The 18,440-nt window shown below is 36.6% G+C and overlaps 2 protein-coding genes across 4 annotated transcripts in view; one reads left to right on the top strand and one right to left on the bottom strand.

The window, feature by feature from the left end:
• The first annotated feature begins 796 nt into the window (after positions 1–796).
• LOC137392993 (uncharacterized) overlaps positions 797–18,440 on the top strand; it is a 20,252-nt gene continuing 2,608 nt past the window's right edge. The window contains exons 1-6 of one of the 2 annotated variants that reach the window (XR_010978265.1): positions 797–921; positions 9,393–9,584; positions 10,939–11,173; positions 12,136–12,260; positions 13,695–13,764; positions 14,373–17,040. Coding sequence is in view for 1 of the 2 variants with exons in the window: in XM_068079374.1 (XP_067935475.1) it covers positions 9,435–9,584; positions 10,939–11,173; positions 12,136–12,260; positions 13,695–13,764; positions 14,373–16,984 (3,192 nt within the window). In the remaining variant the exon portion in view is untranslated. Of the gene's footprint in view, positions 922–9,392; positions 9,585–10,938; positions 11,174–12,135; positions 12,261–13,694; positions 13,765–14,372; positions 17,156–18,440 lie in introns of those variants that run through there. The other variant, XM_068079374.1, reaches the window with a different exon arrangement.
• Positions 17,092–18,440, bottom strand: part of LOC137392994 (vang-like protein 2) — a 21,798-nt gene continuing 20,449 nt past the window's right edge. For both annotated transcript variants that reach the window (XM_068079376.1, XM_068079375.1), the window contains exon 8: positions 17,092–17,938. In XM_068079376.1, the coding sequence (XP_067935477.1) occupies positions 17,706–17,938 (233 nt within the window). In that variant the 3' untranslated portion in view covers positions 17,092–17,705. The remainder of the gene's footprint in view (positions 17,939–18,440) is intronic.

The following is an 18,440-nucleotide window of genomic DNA, read 5'->3' as shown; positions in this document are numbered from 1 at the left end:
GAAGATTGAGGCTGGACTGTTTACAAGTATTGATTGTAGCAAGTTGATTGTTAATTGATTATTGGTTGTCTGTAATATGGTCTGCATCATTTCTAGCTGTGGAAACATCAGTATCAACCATTATCTCTCATTTGTAGTAGGTTATTTTGTTTAATCAGTTGTTTAATCATCAATCTCTTCTATAAACTCAAGCATATGTTGATAGATGTGAGGATCAGGGTAAATTTTCTTCCTTAGATTAGAGTAATTGTGGCATTTGTATAAGTAATGATTTACTGTTTCGTCCTCTTTTAGGCATGTGCATGTTGGAGTAAATGTTAAATTGAGTTTATATAAGTGATATTGTAAGGTTGTGTGGCCTGTGAAAAGCCCAGTTAGAATTGAGATTTATCTCTGTAGTTTGAGTAGAAGGTTTTTCTCAAAATCGTTTGTTTCTAGATCATTTAATAATCCTATACAGCAGTGAACTGTTATCAGATGAGTTCTCTATTGGGGCTACTGTTCATTTTGTTGTTGTTTCTATATACAGAGTGGACTTTCTAGTGGACGCAATTGTTGATGCATAAAGGAGTTGTTTGCTCACGACGTTGGCAAATAAAACACGGAGACTGGTGAATTAAAGTTGTTATTTTACTAAAACAACATAGTTTTTAAACACAATAAAATATTTTGACAAAAATATAAAGTTGGATAAAAATTTGCACCGACGCGGAAAAACAGAATTCATCAGTACAACGCGGAACTTAATTCATTAGCGCACTTTAATCTGGCGTAAGAATATGGAGAAACGCCATATCCGGACTACAAAAAAATGGCAACTTTTTGTAATATTTGATCCTAGACTACCAAACTTTAGTAAATATCGGTCGATAAACATGTCTTAACTGTCGCAAATCGTTCGGTTTTACTTCTTCTCGTTTGGTATGCTGTTTAAAAAGTTTATCCCATTATTTTGAAGTTGTAGATCAATTCTTTAGTTTCTAATTTGGTTTTAGAATAGCTTCGTAATTTCAAGAAGGTATTCTACGAGCTTTCGCAGATTTAGTAGAGAATATTGTTCATTACTGATTTGAGCATTTTCATTTAATTGTATTTATATGCATACAGGAAGTTCATTTTCATGTTGCTATTCTCATTAGTATTTGGTTGTATTGCCAGAGCTAAACTGTCCGCATAACGCTACGAGCTACAGCTTGGATTGCTAATAGGCGTATTTTAGCTGAAGTACTACTTGGAATTAACACGATATGCTATGATGTAGAATCTCATTTGGAACTTCAAAAGTATGTTTGTATGTTTAGCTAGTTCAGTCGCATGCACACTAACCCACAAAATACAATAAATTTAGTAATTATTTGAAGTAATTATAAACAACGCACTACGTTTTATATGTAAACTGAAAGGAAGAGATAGCATCACCAAAGCCTTAGATACTTTAAATATGCAAACACTATGTGAAAGACGGAAGGTCAGTAGACAAAATCTGCTAATGCGACTCCTCTCCTCTGACCAGAATCACAACTCATTAATTACCACCTATGATGAATTAATGCAGGACCGAGTTAGTACGACTGTCACACGAGCTGCTGGAAGAGGCGATCCTCCTACTATATATGCAAGAACGTCTGTTTATCACAACAGCTTTTTACCAAAGACTGTTCGTGAATTTAAAAGCTGTACATCACATCAACAATAAACAATTAATTGCTAATATGGCAATAAATTACAATACTATCTAGTGTTAACAACTGCTCAACATATGAGGCGTGCCGCTTGCCGCAACCGGCTCTAGTACGTTCTATGAAGAACATGTAAGATGAAGGTACTTGAATCGAAACGCTAATTTGCATCTCTATCTACAGTGGTGATACAAATTATGGAACCGCCTATAATTTTCGTTACATAGCAATGAATTCTGAGTTGTGTTTATTTTTTCTACAATCAAAATTTTACATAACTATAAAAATTATATATCATTTGAATCGTCACAATGTTGGCTTTTTGATTAACTTAAATTAAAACCACATCGTATATTCTATAAAAATATTATTAGAGGTTTACTGAAAGCTGTCAGAGAGTTACTGTACAGTGGTCATTTCTATTAAATATTGTCCGACCAAAAGTCATTAAATAACAAATTTCTTTTCTTTAAAATGGCTTTTATTGTGAATTAACTTAAAGACAGGGTTTTGTAGCCTTGAAAAGAGCTGTTTTGGTCCTTAGGACAATCAATATTTGGTTGGCCAGCCTTTGTTCTCAATCACTGCTCGGCAGTGCCTGGGCATACTATCTGTCAGCGTCTGAAGCTCTTCAGGTGTCACTATTCGATGCCAGGATTGCACAATAAGCTCCATCAATCTTCATTTATTAGTTGGTTTGTCTTTAGTTACGAGATTGCCTATTCTGCTCCACAAAATTTTAATTGGGTCAAGGTCTAGTGACTGAGCAGGCCAAGTCAGAGTATTAACGTTATTGTCAGCAAACCACTTCTTTGCTCTTCTGGCTGTGTGGCATGGAGCATTATCTTGCTGGAACAGCCACTCTCTATCAAACAGACTTCTAGCAGATGGTATCCTCACACTTTGTAGTACTCCACAATATTTTTCTGCATTTGTCATACCATCAACCAAATGTAATCTACCAGGACCAGCAGTGGAGAAACAACCCCACATCATTACTGAGGTGGGATGCTTTATCGTAGGTAAAATACATTCTGGTTTAAACTCTTCACCAGGACTCCTTCTTACATAATTGTTGCCAGAGTGATTTTGCACAGTAAGTGTGCTCTCATCGCTGAATAATACTGTTCTCCAGTTTTCTGGTGACCAATTCACATGACCTTTCGCCTATTGTAGACGAGCCTTTCTTTGCCGAGATGATAAAAGGTTTTCTACGAGCTTTACAGCCTTGTAAGCCATTACCTCTCAATGGTTTGCGAACAGTTGATGGTGCCAACTCTGTACCTGTTGATTCTTTTAACTTTTTGGCTAGCAGAGGACTGGTTAAATGTCTATCAACCAAAGAAGGTGTCCTCACTAGGTGTCTGGTCACTCGATCTGTTGCTAGCTTTTTCCTTCCCCTACCAGCCCTTTCTTCAACTTGACCAGTTTCCTTTCATCTGCTGATTTTTGTAAATACACCTTTATTAGAGCAATCTACCTCCCTTGCAATTTCCCTCTGCGATTTCCCTTGTTGATGAAGGTGAATTATTACAGCACGCTTTTTTTCGTGAGATGTTGAGGCATGATGATGAAGTTATTAGAATGACTTTTACTGAGAGCAGAAGGACTTTTCAGTACTATTTGGGTTATGTTGCGTAATGCACAATGTCTCACTCAATGCAATTGTTGTCTTAGATAAATGTTAAACTGGGCAGATCAAAGAATTTGGAAATTCTAGACATCATTCACCAGACTACTGTTTTTGAAAAAAACGACTTGTTATGAGACACCCTGACTAGTTGGACTATTAACTGCACTATCGATGGAATTATGTTTGGATGCAAAAAAAAATTAAACATTGCGACAGCTGATAAAATTTCCTTTCTAATGATATATTACTTTTCATATCTGGACTGAATATAACTAATATGAGAGCCATTATAGCGCATTATGTACTAAAACTCAAAGGCGGTTCCATAATTTGTATCACCACTGTAACTACTTTTCGTTGCTCCTGCAAAAACTTCAATGAAAACTTGTTAAGGCAAGGCTCAGTTGTAGTGTTAAAATAAACCTTCACTCGCATTCACCAGACATATTGTTGGTTATATCAATGGTTTCGTAGCACGATATTTATATTTGTCAGTAGTCCTGTTCTGCAACAAGTAATACAGCATGGGATGTTGAACTTTTAATTATTGATATTCAGTATACGATCACATATTGTAAACATCTTACAAGGTAAACTCCTTTTAACTTAAATAATTCATGTAAAGTCGTTGCTGGGTATAACATAAAAATTTCTGCACAATGTAGAGCATCGAGTCGGTGCAAGTTTCAATTTGAATAATAGAGTCCTATAGTCAGTCATAAATATATATTTCTTTTTTGTTGCATTTGAGAGAGAAAAGACTTAAAGCAGCTCTATTATATATATATATATATATATATATATATATATATACTCTAGACTGGGACCCTCACCTGACATTAAGTGTGTACACTCCTCGTAACGTGATAATAAATTGCCATAATTATGAACCCTAAACCAAGAAAAAGTGATAAGAAAAAGGGAAAACGTTTCGATACAAATCAATATTACTACATTTGCTGTTCAGGTATTAAATTGAAAAGTTAGGCTTCGTTTTTGTCCTACTTGAAGTGCAAAAGGGATAAGTTTGGGGCGATCCTAGAACGGAAAATACTTATCATGTAAATGTTCTTGGGGAAAATATGTCCACTGTAATGCAAGCGTTTTAGGAACCGCCACTATTAAGCTTTGTTTTGTTACAATTAATATTCGATGGGGTTTCTCACTTTTTGTATTAAGGTAAATATTTTGTTATTGAAGCAAATCAAGTTTTACTATGTTATCACAGATAGCTTTTTATTTTTCTTAGTGGATTTATTAGTTTAAAAAACTTTACCAATCATACAGACAACATCCCAAACTTAGGTCGCTGGTATAGCATGTTAAAAAATGATGCATTCTATGTAGTGGACAGCGTTTTTACCGGTAACAAAACAATATCTTTTCACTTCCAAATGCTTTTTCATAAATTTTTGAAGTCATCTAAAAATATATTTTGTATCAGAATTCATTTCATAGCTGTTCTTTTTTCATATAGTGTCAATGTCCATTCTGAAACTTGACATATGAATGATCCAGTGGTAGATTCTGTTTGCATCTGAACCGAAAGACTGATTGATCAAATAGCACAGCAATACTGTTACAAAATGCAGTCTAATTGCATAAAATACTACTATCACATGTTTGTTAGCTGCTCATCTCATAGCTTATTAATTCAAATCCTATACTTCATTTGCTAACAAGGGTCTTCAGCACTTTTTAGTAAATTGGACAGTTTTATAATGTCATTTGTGGAAACTAGTCATAAATATGCCTCAAGGCATTCAATTTTGAGCAGTGATCTAAATGCGTGTAACTGTAGATACATCAATACATTAAAAAATTACATTTAGCATTACTCAATTTCGATCAGTTCATTCAAATGTGAACTATTGATTGTGTGGCCTAAATTTGGTACGCTAAATTATCACTCGGTATATTATGCATCTATATGTGTCGCGGTCACAGAAACTATGGTTAAGTCGCAAATCACGAAGTTGAGTTATCCGACATTGAAGTTGCACCAACTGAATTTATAATATTGGTAACGATTTTTGTAAAACGTGCATCTGGACCAATTAAAGAGTGATCTTTCTGAATCTGAAGTCCGTTTAGCCAATAGAAGTCTTAAACCCTCGGAAAAACCTCCTTAAACCCGTTGCTATGCTAAACAGAAAGTACTGAAAAATGGCGTCTGATAAATATAATCGTTTCTTTTTTTGCCGATTTTAAAGATAACTCCGACATTTTGGACACTTATAATGAGTACTTTGGTATTCTAACTGATATCAAAAGCAGTGAAAGTAAAGCGAATTACGATAATATTTTCCTAACGATTCTTACAAGATTATTACAATATTTAATTATAAGAATAATTATTCGAATTTCCAAGATCGAAGTATATAGTGACCGATGGTGTGCAATATGTTACTGTTGTTTATATTTGTAAAGATTTTGTTGATGATTTGGCTGTGCCTGATATCGCAGTACTGCCAAGCCGTTTTTAATATCTGCAAAATTAAGTAATACATTTTCTTATAAATATGCATCTATTTCTATGACAACCAGCTAAAATCTGTTTAGATTTTCAAATTCAGCATAATCTTTTGGATATAAATACAGAAATCTAGATAAATATCACAAAATCTTGATATTGGTTGCCGTGACGTTTTGAAATGGAAACAAAATTGTGCATTGGCTTTCGTTTCTCAAACTTTAACACCAGTTTTCTCAGAATTATGTTTTCGCAATAATGGTAAACGTGCATTCAGTTTATCGACCATAAAATCTGCTGTAGTTAAGCTAGAATCAAATTTTTTTTGCAATATAACTGATAATTTTCTCCTGCTAATGTAGATAACTCCAAAACTTACAATCCCGACTTAACCATGGTTTCTGTGATCATGGCCCATATATAAATCTCTATGTCCATCATTCGGTGTGTCCAGCTATAGATATAAAATTCTAGGAAAGAAAGATTTGCTTCGCTCTGGATTTGATCCCTGAACATCCCGATCACCCAATAATAACCTAACCAATTGAGCTACGTGAGAGGCCATGAATTCATTAGGCAATATCAGTCATTATGGCAGTTAGAATACGCATAGCACTCTGCGTTATGCAGCGTCACTAGAGCTTGCTCTCACGGCTCTTATTGAAGTTTAGCAGGGTTGGCAAAAATATCGCTATTTTAAAAAATATCATATCGCTGATATCATGATATTTATTGATATTTTTGATTTTTATGATATTAATGATATCTTTTAAACAAACGAATATTTTGAAAAAATTTGAAGCTAGGTTGAACTTGTATGGTGTTTACATTGTGATTGATGTATTTATAGGTTCAATTAAGTTGTATGGGGCCAGTCAGCAATGTTTAATACCAAACACTTGATTTATTGTAGGTCCAGTATAATAATAATATTTGTAAATATAAAAATATTCGTCAAACATTGGATTGGAAATCATGACAAGAATGTAATGTGCAAACATAATAGCGCAAACAGTAAATACACAATATGATAGTCATAGCATCTTCTAATGCCCTACTCTTGTCTAGTTTAGGTATTTGTAAACAAACACCAGCTTGCCAGTTTTCACCACACTGAGACGATTTTTCAACTTGCTGTGAACCAGTCGACATGATGAAAACGCACACTCAACACTAGCAGTCAGAGTTATGTCATCCCATTTATAGATTTTATACTGAGCCAGAATTCTTCGAAGCTATTCATTGAAAGATTTTTACAGAAAATGATGAGATGAGTTACTCTGTCATCTCAGTGAGTCAGTGTAAAGCGCTTACAATTTTGTCTCTGTGTGTCAGATTGTTCAACTCCAAATCATGGATTATGAAGTTCAAAAGGTTTTCAGCAGGCTGGTCTTCCAATGAGGCAATAAAATTTATAACAGTTTAACATGAGATAAGATAATCAGATTAGGGAGATAGTACTGGGATGAAGGAATACAATTTAAGATCTGAAAAACTCTTCTCAACTCAAACACTAATTAATTGGTCTAGCCAATGTTACCTACTTGGTCTGGCTGTCTTTGTTTTTCTGTGTTGGGTAAGCCTAATAGGCCCCTATGCAAGTATTTGATGATTTTAGGTGTTACTTAGCATTTTTAGACTGTTAGCAATAGTTGTGAGGTGAAAATGAAATGATAAAATAGATATTTTCAAAAATATCGATATTTTTTACCCAAAAATATATCTATCGGCGATATACATTGATGATATATATCAAGCGATATGTATCAAACCAACCCTGAGGTTTAGCAATGTGGGTAATAGCTTACTCAAATTAGTAATTGGCAATGTGCCAGGCCAATGACAAGTGCCACCGTTTATAAGCTGATTTTTAATATCCGCGCAACGTCGGGCGTTCGTCTAGTACCTATATATACATCTCCAAGTTTTCTGTGTGTCCAGTTATAGCAACAAACATTTAGGAATGATAAATTCGCACTAGATTTTAGCTTAGAACCTCCAGTTCTGTAGACAGGCATTTATCCAATGCACTACACTCTCCAAATGGCTATAATATGGAATAAATTGTGCACATACTTATCAAATTATGCAAGGCTTCTAATAAGTATGTATTACTTGTGTAATATATACTTATTACCAGTAAGAAAAATAGTACATTGTAACGTTACAGTTTATTACAATAAACTTACAATAAATTGTAACGTTACAATGTACTATTTGCAGTACCTACCGTAGGGAGCTCTTATTTTTAAGCTAGACGTATAGCATAAAAGTAAAATTTAACTTGGATGAATTTAGCTTACTGAACATATACTTGAAGCTGAGTTTGAGTCTGTATCTTTAAAATTTTATCGCCGGTCTGCTTTCAGTTTCGCTTTCAATATAACTTGCAGTGAATAACGCTGAACTGAAAGAGAATATCGACTTTCTTTCACGCGTTGTGGAGAGAATTCGGCGAGTAGCATATCAGCATATTCGTTATTTCGATGTATTCAGCACACCGATTGCCAAATTTTAATTCTGAGAGAAATTTTTGCTGATATCGTATGACGAAAAAAATTTAAGGCGAGGGTGAAAAAACATCGTGTTTCACATCGTAAGGCAAAAAAAATCATATAACAGAGTCATTGTAACCCGAGGGCACACTACTTGAAAACGGTGGAATAACTTCATAAAAGATCTATGGAGTCAATTTTTTGTATCTCGTTAGTTCAATTTTGTATACTCGAAAGCAAAAATCAAGATTGGAAATGTATAATAGATAACGTTTTTTTACACCAATGCAGCTTATTTTTGCCCAACGGTCTCTCGCAAACCAATAGGGTTGCAATGAGGATTTGCAATAGGCAGTTGAAAAGTAAAACAAATCCTCATTAGCAGTAGGATTTGTTTTACTAGCTAACATTGAGATATCTTAATCGAGGGTCTTAGAAACCCTAGGATATTTATAAAAGGTTATAAGGATCAGCAGTAATATATTGGTTATCGCATAAAGTTCTTCAGATAGCCGAGTTGCAGATCAGCAATGATGATAACAAACAGCATTTGGTACTGACCTGTGTTACTGATTGTGTACAAGTTTGCTAAATTAGGAAAAAAATATTACAAAAGGACACTTACTTGAGACTGAAATAAAATTGGCTATTCCATTATGGTTTGTTGCCAAATGTTGAGTCATTGCTACTGTCTCACTCATTCATAAAGAGTTTAATGGTTAGAATTTGGCATTTGAGATATCAGTTTTGCTTTCGGGTCAAACCTGGAACTGATAACTTTAAGAATATGTTCTGCTTTGCATTGAGATTAATTTACCCCATATTTATATGTAGAAGTTGAAATGTCATGAGATTCGCAGTACTTCAGTCATTCTTGAGTGCTGGTTGTGTCTCATTGAGAATGCCAACTCCAGCTCATACAAGAATTAAATTATTTATTTATTAGCATTAGGTGTGAGGTCCATGTTTTAGCAAATTGTTTATTGAAATGGAAAGGTTTTTTACAATGCATCCGTATACACCAAAGGATACCCTGTGATTCATGGTAATTGATACAACAGCTCATGTTGCAGTAAGTTAGGTAAGGGCAAACCCTCTTTGCTCACTTGTAGAAATGCCCATAACGATTAAGTGAGGCTTCCACAATCGGCACGATGTCTCTACGAGTGACCTTGAAGAACCTAGCACAGACATATATCTGTGAACGCTGTCAGCAACAATTTCCGAGCCCTCTTCATCTCAAGTACCACAAGTCGAGAGTGCACAGCTCATACCGGCCTTATGTGTGCCAGCTATGCTCTAAGGTTGACTTTTATAGCTGTTAATTCTTTAATTTATTAACCAGGTATCGGTTTTCTATGCCGGCTGTTGCAGAGTTACAAAGCTGCATATCTGCGCCACGTGAATTTAGATTAGAGTTTACAACCTAAAACACCCCAATTTAAATCACTAAAATGGTTTTAAAACGGAAAAAGGTTTTAGAACATTCACGGCAGCTGAAAAAACATTACTCTAAGAAGTCACAAATGACAAAAACCACTTTGTTGTGGATCAATTGATGCCATTATATTAGTTTTACTGTCTTGGACTACTTGGCCATTAATATTTTTGAATTGTACCCCACAAATGTAAGTTTTACAGTTTTTCAAGTGCTTGAATTTGTTGAATTGAAAAGTGAATTTGGTCACTTCTCATATCAGGGAGAAAAGCACAAAATTCAGGTTGTGCCTTCATCCGTTCTTCCTATCACAGTCATCAAACCTCTTCCGACAGAGTAGTAATTTCTAAACTCCTACAGTGAAACTAATTGCAACACCTTTGAAGGAAATATGAAAGCAAGCCAATTTTCTTGTCCGGTACACCTCGCTGTTAGCTACAAGCTATTTTATTTTGGTCTAGTAAAACACTAATCGGAACTCCCTAATATTATTTTTTAGAGGTTTGAACAACTATGTAATATGGTTGCCCTGAAAACTTCTGTTTGGGTTAAAAAATTAGTTTTAGTATTTGGTGACCCAATGCTTCAGCAAGTGACTTTTGGCAGTCCTCATAAAATTTGCTTTACAATAAAAATTGCTCACGAAATGGAGAGGTTAATATTTTCCTTTCAAGCTAAATTAGTTGGATTCGTTAAAATCTAAGCTTTTCATTGATGTATAAATATTCCTAGTACATGTACCTGCAGAGGGACAACAAATATAATATATTGAGATAACAAATTTGGTATGAATTAGCCTATTAGACAATTGCATCCCAACTATTTTGTCCGGCATTGTAGGTTATTTATAGACAGTAAACAATCTAATCAAACTTTATGGAAGGCAAAGATAACTTTTAACCCAAAGTTGAGAAGTGCATATTGGTCAGTGAAATAGTTTGTGGAAAAGGCTGCCACCAAACCATCTTTAGTGTAATTCTTTAGTGTCAGCTGCAAGTAGTTTTAAGGAGCTGCATTGCCAATGCAACTGTCATGGTCCAAATTCAGGCTAATTAACAATTTGTTTCTGAAGATAACATGATGCCTTGAAAGTGCAACGCCCGTCGTGGAATCATTGTTTGATCAAATCTTGTGCTGAAACGTTTGAGTTGTTATAATAATTGCTTGGGGTTGTCTTCTTTATGTGATATATACATGCTCATAGCATCTTCTGTCTATAGGCATTTCGAAGGATTAATAACCTGCAGCAGCACTGGCAGAGGCATCATGAAGAAGACAGTTCATACACCTGCACAGTCTGCGACGAGGACTTCCAATCACGCAGTTTGCTCAAAGGCCACCAGCGGAGTCACACACACTTTGAGGGTCACCATGAATGTGGCTATTGCTCTGCGTGCTTTCTGCACCTAGCGGAAGCACGACTTCACGTACTCCTTGTGCACAATGACACTTCGGGTATGTTGTCTCAATGCTTTAATCTTTGCAAATCATTGATTCATAGGCAAGGGTGCACTTTTAAAGCTGTTGTATTGTTTCCATTGTTTGAAAAAGAAGATAGGCCGTCTTTGATTTGTTAAAATTTCAATGCCTTCAGATATATTGGTAATTCACTTTTGGCCTTATGTAAACAGTGAGTAGGTATGCTTGACGATCTAGCTGAGTAGGTATGATTGATGTAAATAGCTTGCCAGGCAAGTCTCACTTATACGCACTATATTTCCATTGTGCGGATACAAAATTGTTGGCACGTTGAGTTACTGCGCGATAAGTCTTTGAATGGATATTTTTATGTTTCAGATTAACGCAGGCGCTTTATTAACAAAAATAAGGAATTCTACGTCAGAAACCATAATGGTGCACCCCTGTATTGCTTAGCAGCATGTCTTTGAAATAGAAATGACCGAAGTGCGGAAAGTGTTTAAATGGAATAGCTGGAGCAGCATTTTCTTGCACATCATTTGCAAATGCCCTGTCTATTTTTCGCCAACATGAAACGTTTGACAGATATGTGTGAGTAACAAAACTCACTTAACTCGCGGGTTTTCGCTGTTTCTATCTTGCGGTTAGTATAAATTTGCAAATTAATTATGTCATGGAAACATAGTGATAGAACCCCATACTACCGGACAACTGATCTGTTGGCAAAATGCTTAGCATCGAACAGTTATCAGATTTGCCTTTACAGAAAATAAGAGATTAATTATTTGCCACAACCGCCAAACCGTCCTCCTTCTACTCGGCCACAATCTTCTTTTTAGATTTTGTTTAGTATATTACGTTTGTATATTAGATTGATGTGTTCACATTTCGAGATTTTTTGTGATTTTCTTGTTTCTGTTTTATTCGTTCAACAGCTCACAATATTTTCCTACATGGCTTAAGCTTAAATATTGTTAAACACGGTTACTTTCTTGTAGTGCTGCCGCCTGACCGTATATATCAACAACGAGAGAGAAAGCGCAGACCGACGTCTGATTCGATGAATGATGACGTGTTTTGTGTCAAGGAAGGTACTGGCCTGAAGATCAAGCTAAAACGAAAGGTTGGTACCTGACATGCATGTAACAGTTAATAAGCCATCAATAAATTCAGTTTTAAAGGGATATGACATACGTATATGTATATCTGATTGTATGTTCATTAATTTTAAACTAAGCTTGTTTAAATAGGCGAAAACTGGTTTTGACGTTTTTCAAATTGCCCCAACATATGCTTGTTACCTACTCATTGCTTTGTCAGCAGTATGAATATCCTATTGTGAGAGTAGCTGACCAGCCTAAATATTGTTTCAACCTAAATTAAACACTCATTGCTTTTTAAATAATGATTAGAGAAGTTATTTTACATCATCAGCTGTCCATCCAGAACAGGGGTTTCCAACCTTTTTCATTCAGTTACCCCCTTACACCTTTTCATCGATTTTGTTTCCCATGCACTTTTAACTCACATGACTAAAACAACCAATACAAATTATAATCCCATTTATTTGTACATATCCAAACATATAACAACATATTATTAATTTTTATACAGCACGCACAACATACAACAATACATGACCTTCAGCATGGCGGTGAAGTGGTTTATGACTAGATTAACTTACTATCCAATCAAAATCTGGATGGATGTGTTCACATATATCTGGGTTCTGACTAGTAGCTTATTATTAGCAACTAGTGTTATAGATAAAACCAAAATGTTAAATGATGAAACCCAAATTCACAGGGCACTGCAGGACATAATTGAAAATGTAACAAATCAGACACCTCTCTGTTCCCCCTTCTATATTTAAAATTCCCCCCTGGGGAATTCCCCCTTTGTTGGGAATCCCTGGTCTGGAACATATTTCTATTTTCAATTTGTTCCAAAAGAAAGTTGCTCTAATTAAGATTAACAAACCTGGCGTTCCTTGTCTATTCTAATGCTGAAGGGCCAATATTGACTCGTAGTTTTATTGACCCAGGGTTCTGTTGATTCGTAGTTGTGGATCTATTCTACAGGGGGACAACTCCAAGTCATATAATCATTTCTAGCCGAATTGTTACCATGGTAAAAATAGCAAATATTGTTAATCAGATAAATGTTTAATATACAAACTATCCAAACAATGTTAAAGTATTATTAATTACTTTTTAGCACAGTTGTGATCAGTGTAAAGGTAGATAACATTAGTAGATGTATCGTATTGTCTGGTTTATATGTCCGTTTTCTCACATGCTGACAAATATAAAACTTCAGCAGTGTTCTTAAATATCATAACAGGAAACTATCCCGAGTTTACGTCCTACCTTGACTTTGTAAAAAAGTTCATGAAACTGCAAGCAACTCTTGACTGGCTGTTATTGGGGAGAACAACTCCTACAATATTTGCATACTTGGCTTTCTTCATTTACTTTTAGGATTTGTGTTCTACTGGCAAAAGTCTAATAAATTTATCTGTTTTCGAATGTTACAAATGATTTAATGTTTATTACAGCTGAGCATTGATGGACCATATGAGCAGAGCACAGATGACCTCAACCCTGGTTCTCATACTAGTGATTCCGGTAATTTGTGTAGATATTCTTATATAAGGGTTTTATATTGATACTTTTAGTTATTTGCCTTGGATAGTTTGTTTGATAACGAGAAAGTGTTCGGGATGTGTGATTGCGAAAGTTGATAAGGGCCTGTTAAAGATGGCAATGTTTGATTTAAAATATTCCTTGCAAAACTCAGATATTGGTTTGGCTAATAGCTTTTTGGGTGTGTGGTTATTGAATTATGTTATTTGATGCTTTGTAGTAATTGATTTCAAAATCTCAAGTAGATATTATGTGAAACCGTCTTAGTATGACATCCTATATACTGTTGGTAATGGCTCATGTTGGTTAACTCATCCTGTTGCATAAAAGCAACAAATTTAAATGATTTACGCAGATGAAGCCTAAAAACTGATTTGCTAAAGTTGGAATATAAGATGTCTGCATTTAGTTCCTGTTTTACAACCCTGACGAAAAGGAAAATGTTGGTTTATCGTAAATCAGATCTGCTATGTTTGAGCTCTGGTCATACTTGCAATGTGAATTGTCTAGTAAACTGAAAGAGAGAATTCCTATGAACATTTTGATAACACTCTGACGCACCCAAAAGCATATGCTCTTTTTATGTGCAGGTAAAGGCAACTCTGATATGGATGAGGAAGATGTGCTGAGGAATGGCAACCAGTTGTTGAAGATGCCTACACTGGTGGTAAGACAAAATGACCAAACAATAACTACAACACAGCATCGGCTCAACCATGACTCCGGTTTACTCATGAAGCCCAAACTCGAACTAGAACAGACTCAGTGGGGGGCATCCAAAATACAGCCTAGGCTTGATTCATCTGATTTCATCTCTAAGACTCACTTTGCTAATTCGACCAAATTCACAGGCGGCAGCAAACTGACTCCTCCGAGTGCAACTTTTGGCTCTCCTTCACATCCTGGCAGCTTCTCTTCCGGACTACTCAATGGAAATTTGAGTTTGAACTCAACAGACTTGAAGTCTGGAATCTTGTGCACGCCTCCACATCCTTCGCAGAGTCTATCCCACAGCCATCCCGGAACGAGCACTTCCTTCAGTGCTCAGCAAAATTTATTTGCTAATTCCACTATAGGCTTTGCGTCATCAAATGGGACGACTTTCAATTCTCAACGACTCACTTCAGGGATTCCATTCATGTCAGGGTTGATGCAAAGCACTAATATTAATGGTTCGGTGTTCAAAGCTCCAAGACTGCTCCAAAGTAACGCTGGCTCTTTTGGCTTGTATTCAGGATTCGCCTCAAAACCACAGACTGGATTGTTTGGCTCGATTTCTCATTCAGGCTTTGGCCAAAAAGCTCCATCATTTGGTACCAGCAAGTTTGGCATGCCGGTAACATCATTGAGTTCTATAGTAGCCTCTGTGGCATTTCAACCAAAGCAGCCGCGTGTCCGGAATGGAGATATGAATGATGAGCCTGTGTTTGGTAGCAGAGAGAAGGTTCGCAACACAGTGATTACAAAAGAAGAAAAGCTCAAGCCTGCTAGTGCATTTGAGCAGTATGCAGGTGTTGCTGGAGCAGCGACTTCAAACCCTTTCGCTGATGCAATGAGAAAGGCAAAAAATCCAAGTCCTAAGCAAGTGAACAGCGATGATTTATTCGATGAATATAGTAGCAGTTACTACTCGGAGACTGACTCCGAGGAGTCAGAGGAAAGTATTACCACAGATGAAGAGGATGAAGACGTATCACTTGGTGAGGAAACTGACTCAGTATTTCCAGCAGACGATGCTGTAAGCGTGCCGGGAGAAATTGGAAGCACTCCTTCACAGTCTTGGTTGTCACCCATTCCACTCACCAAATCTCCACTCAAACAACTTGCCTCTCCAACCAAGTCTTTGACAAGCCCGCAACTCAATAACCATGGCATTTCAACTCTATTGGAGCACAACCATGAAGCACACTCACCTAAGCCATCTTCCCAGAAAATTCACACCAACGAACTACAAAGTCAGCCAGCATCAAGTAATTCATCAGTGGTTGGTAGCCCAGCTATGTCTAGTCTTTTAGAAGCTTCTCTATCAGACTCTGGCATAGGTTTGAAAAAGACATCTTTGAGTGTCTCCGCTAAAACTGTTCTACCGCCTCGTCGAGATAGTCTGCGGAGTCCTGATCGAGGACCTAATAAGTCTCATGCTAGTCCATCTAAAAACCAGCCTAATGGTGACATAGGCTTGCCATCGCTTCAAGTTTCTGGTCACATAGATCTTGAGAAGCCTGCCCTGTCACTATCAATTCCTAAGGCACTTCTCACAAAGCCGTCTAAAACCCGGAGGCCGCCACGCCGCAACTCAGCCAGAACTCCAAATCCATACATGTCCACTCCAAGTTACCGCACTACCAAATCTTATAATAAACCTCAGCAGCCTTCAGATTCTCCAAGTTATGCACCTCCTACGCCTGCGTATTTCACTCCTGCAACTCCTATGCACCGCCCTGCCACTCCTCCGTACCATAGTCAAGCCTCTCTACTGCCACCGGCCACTCCTATTCATGCTCCACCAACGCCTGTTCATGCACCAGCCACACCCCTCCATATCCCAACCCCTGTGCACACATCAACCCTTGCTTCAGCTCCTGTGATGCCTTCCAACAAATATAATCCAAGAATACACGCCCCGACCAAAGAACAGATGATGAGGAAAAGGAAACCAAAAACTCAAATAGGTCCGAAGAGCTTCCTATTAAAGCGTGGATTAATAGTCAAGAATGACTCAGTTGAGGAACATTTAGATAATGCACATGTATTTAGAAAATCTGAGCTCTTGTCTACTACTTCCGGACGCACAGACCAGTTTGCACCCCACCAATCGCGGTTTAGACAAAATCAGAAATATCTGTGTTATCTTCGCCGTCGCGCTTGTGATCTCATTGTGTCATTGTTTCCCGACCTTCGCTATGGTGGAAACTTTAGTTGCGAGTCTGAGGACGTGGATGGTCTTATAGAATATATAATCATCTGCTTGGAGAACCAGGACCCTTCCACTAGGTGCATGCCAAGCAAATCAAGTGCCCGCAAGGAGCTTGAGGTGTCACTTTGCCGGGCTAGTAAGGCAACAATTCGTACACTTGAAAGGAAGCTGTGCAAGCTTCTCAAACTGATGCTGCCCTCCATTAACTTGGATATGCTTGAAACAGAAGGCATTAAGACCTTACCAGCACTTATACATAAAGTCATCACTGAGAATGTCACTTGATGCTTAGTGGGCTACATCTCTAGAATATATGCAGGGAATTCTATTTATTCCATACTGTAAGCAAAGAGGAATTATTTTGCTGTACATAATTTATAAGAATTTGTGTATACTTTGTCTAGTTATTTATATTTCATTGACTATGTATGTATATAAGATTTATATTTGCATGTACATAGGATCAACCTACACTGCAGAGCTGTCTATCTGAGCTAGATTATTTATTTTTTCAGTGGCTACGCTGTAAATATTAGGAGAAACATACATCCTCACTGGCAATATTAAATTGATAAAAAATGTTATGCACATATTTATTTTCTATTATTTCCTTATTCATTACAATACATTTCAAATGATATACTATATTAAATGTGATACATTTTAAAACAATATATTGTACAATTCTAACACTATGTACAGAGCAAAAAATTCATACTCCATGTCTAAAAAGGCGGTAGATAAAACGTGAGAGATATAAGGGTCAAACAAAAATGTTAAAAAATGCATCAGAGGTTGGTTGCATGTTTGACGAAGGTTAGTAATGGAGCAGATGCTACTACAGAGTACAAAATAGGAGAACCCTGTAATGTTGCGACTTCTAGATAAATATGAACAGCTTGACAAGAGATTGCGAAAAACTTTAGTTTCATAACTAGTTAAAAGTAGTAAAAAGATGAGTAAAAAATGAAGGTGTTGAAAGAATTGAAGCGGCCAGCACTAATGGTTATACAGAAGTCTCAGAATTCAGCCTCAGTACAAAGCGTTGATCATGAGGGTCCATAATCTTCTCAGAAATATTGAAGTATGGCATCCGTTTTACGGTGCATAGCAGTGAAATATCTGATCGCTTCAGCACAAATTTGGTTCCTTCATCGATTCCCCAATATGGAAAAGTCTCACTGACGAGAGACCAAGATCCTGGGTCAGCCCCTGGTTTTGGGTGGTTAATGACTGAGCCTACAAGAGTCATAGATTACACAAGTTACACCTAACTATTGCAACAATTTCTAAGCCGAGAACCCTTGAGATTTTAAAAGCGGCTGCAAAAGTTTTGTCTAAACATGCTGATTCAGTGCTCACATGCCGCTACTGTATCTAAAATGATGTGAAAATTCCTTGTGGACTACTTAATTTTGTAGCCGAGACTCTGGCGGTTTGAACTCACTTGGTTCGGGAAATATTTTAACCTCGAGAAATTTATTTTCAACTTAATAATTACACATGTATTAAAGAAAAAAGTTCAATAGAAGCGACAAAAGCATCCAAGTGTAGGCTGTCTGCAACCCATAGGACTGGGTGACTTTCCAGAGATGATTAAGTGGTGCAAAAGTACATGATAAGAACTTGTGACAACCTTTGTGGGAAGACAACTTGGTTTAATTCAGAGCAATATTTAAATATGAATTTTTGGAGAATTCATGTCTATTGCCTCGTTGCAAACTTCGGAACTTATGGCCAT

Source organism: Watersipora subatra, chromosome 4 (genome assembly GCF_963576615.1).
Source record: "Watersipora subatra chromosome 4, tzWatSuba1.1, whole genome shotgun sequence".
Classification (NCBI taxonomy): domain Eukaryota; kingdom Metazoa; phylum Bryozoa; class Gymnolaemata; order Cheilostomatida; family Watersiporidae; genus Watersipora; species Watersipora subatra.
The sequence above is the reverse complement of the archived record's forward strand: the minus strand, read 5'-3'. Positions and strand labels throughout refer to the sequence as shown.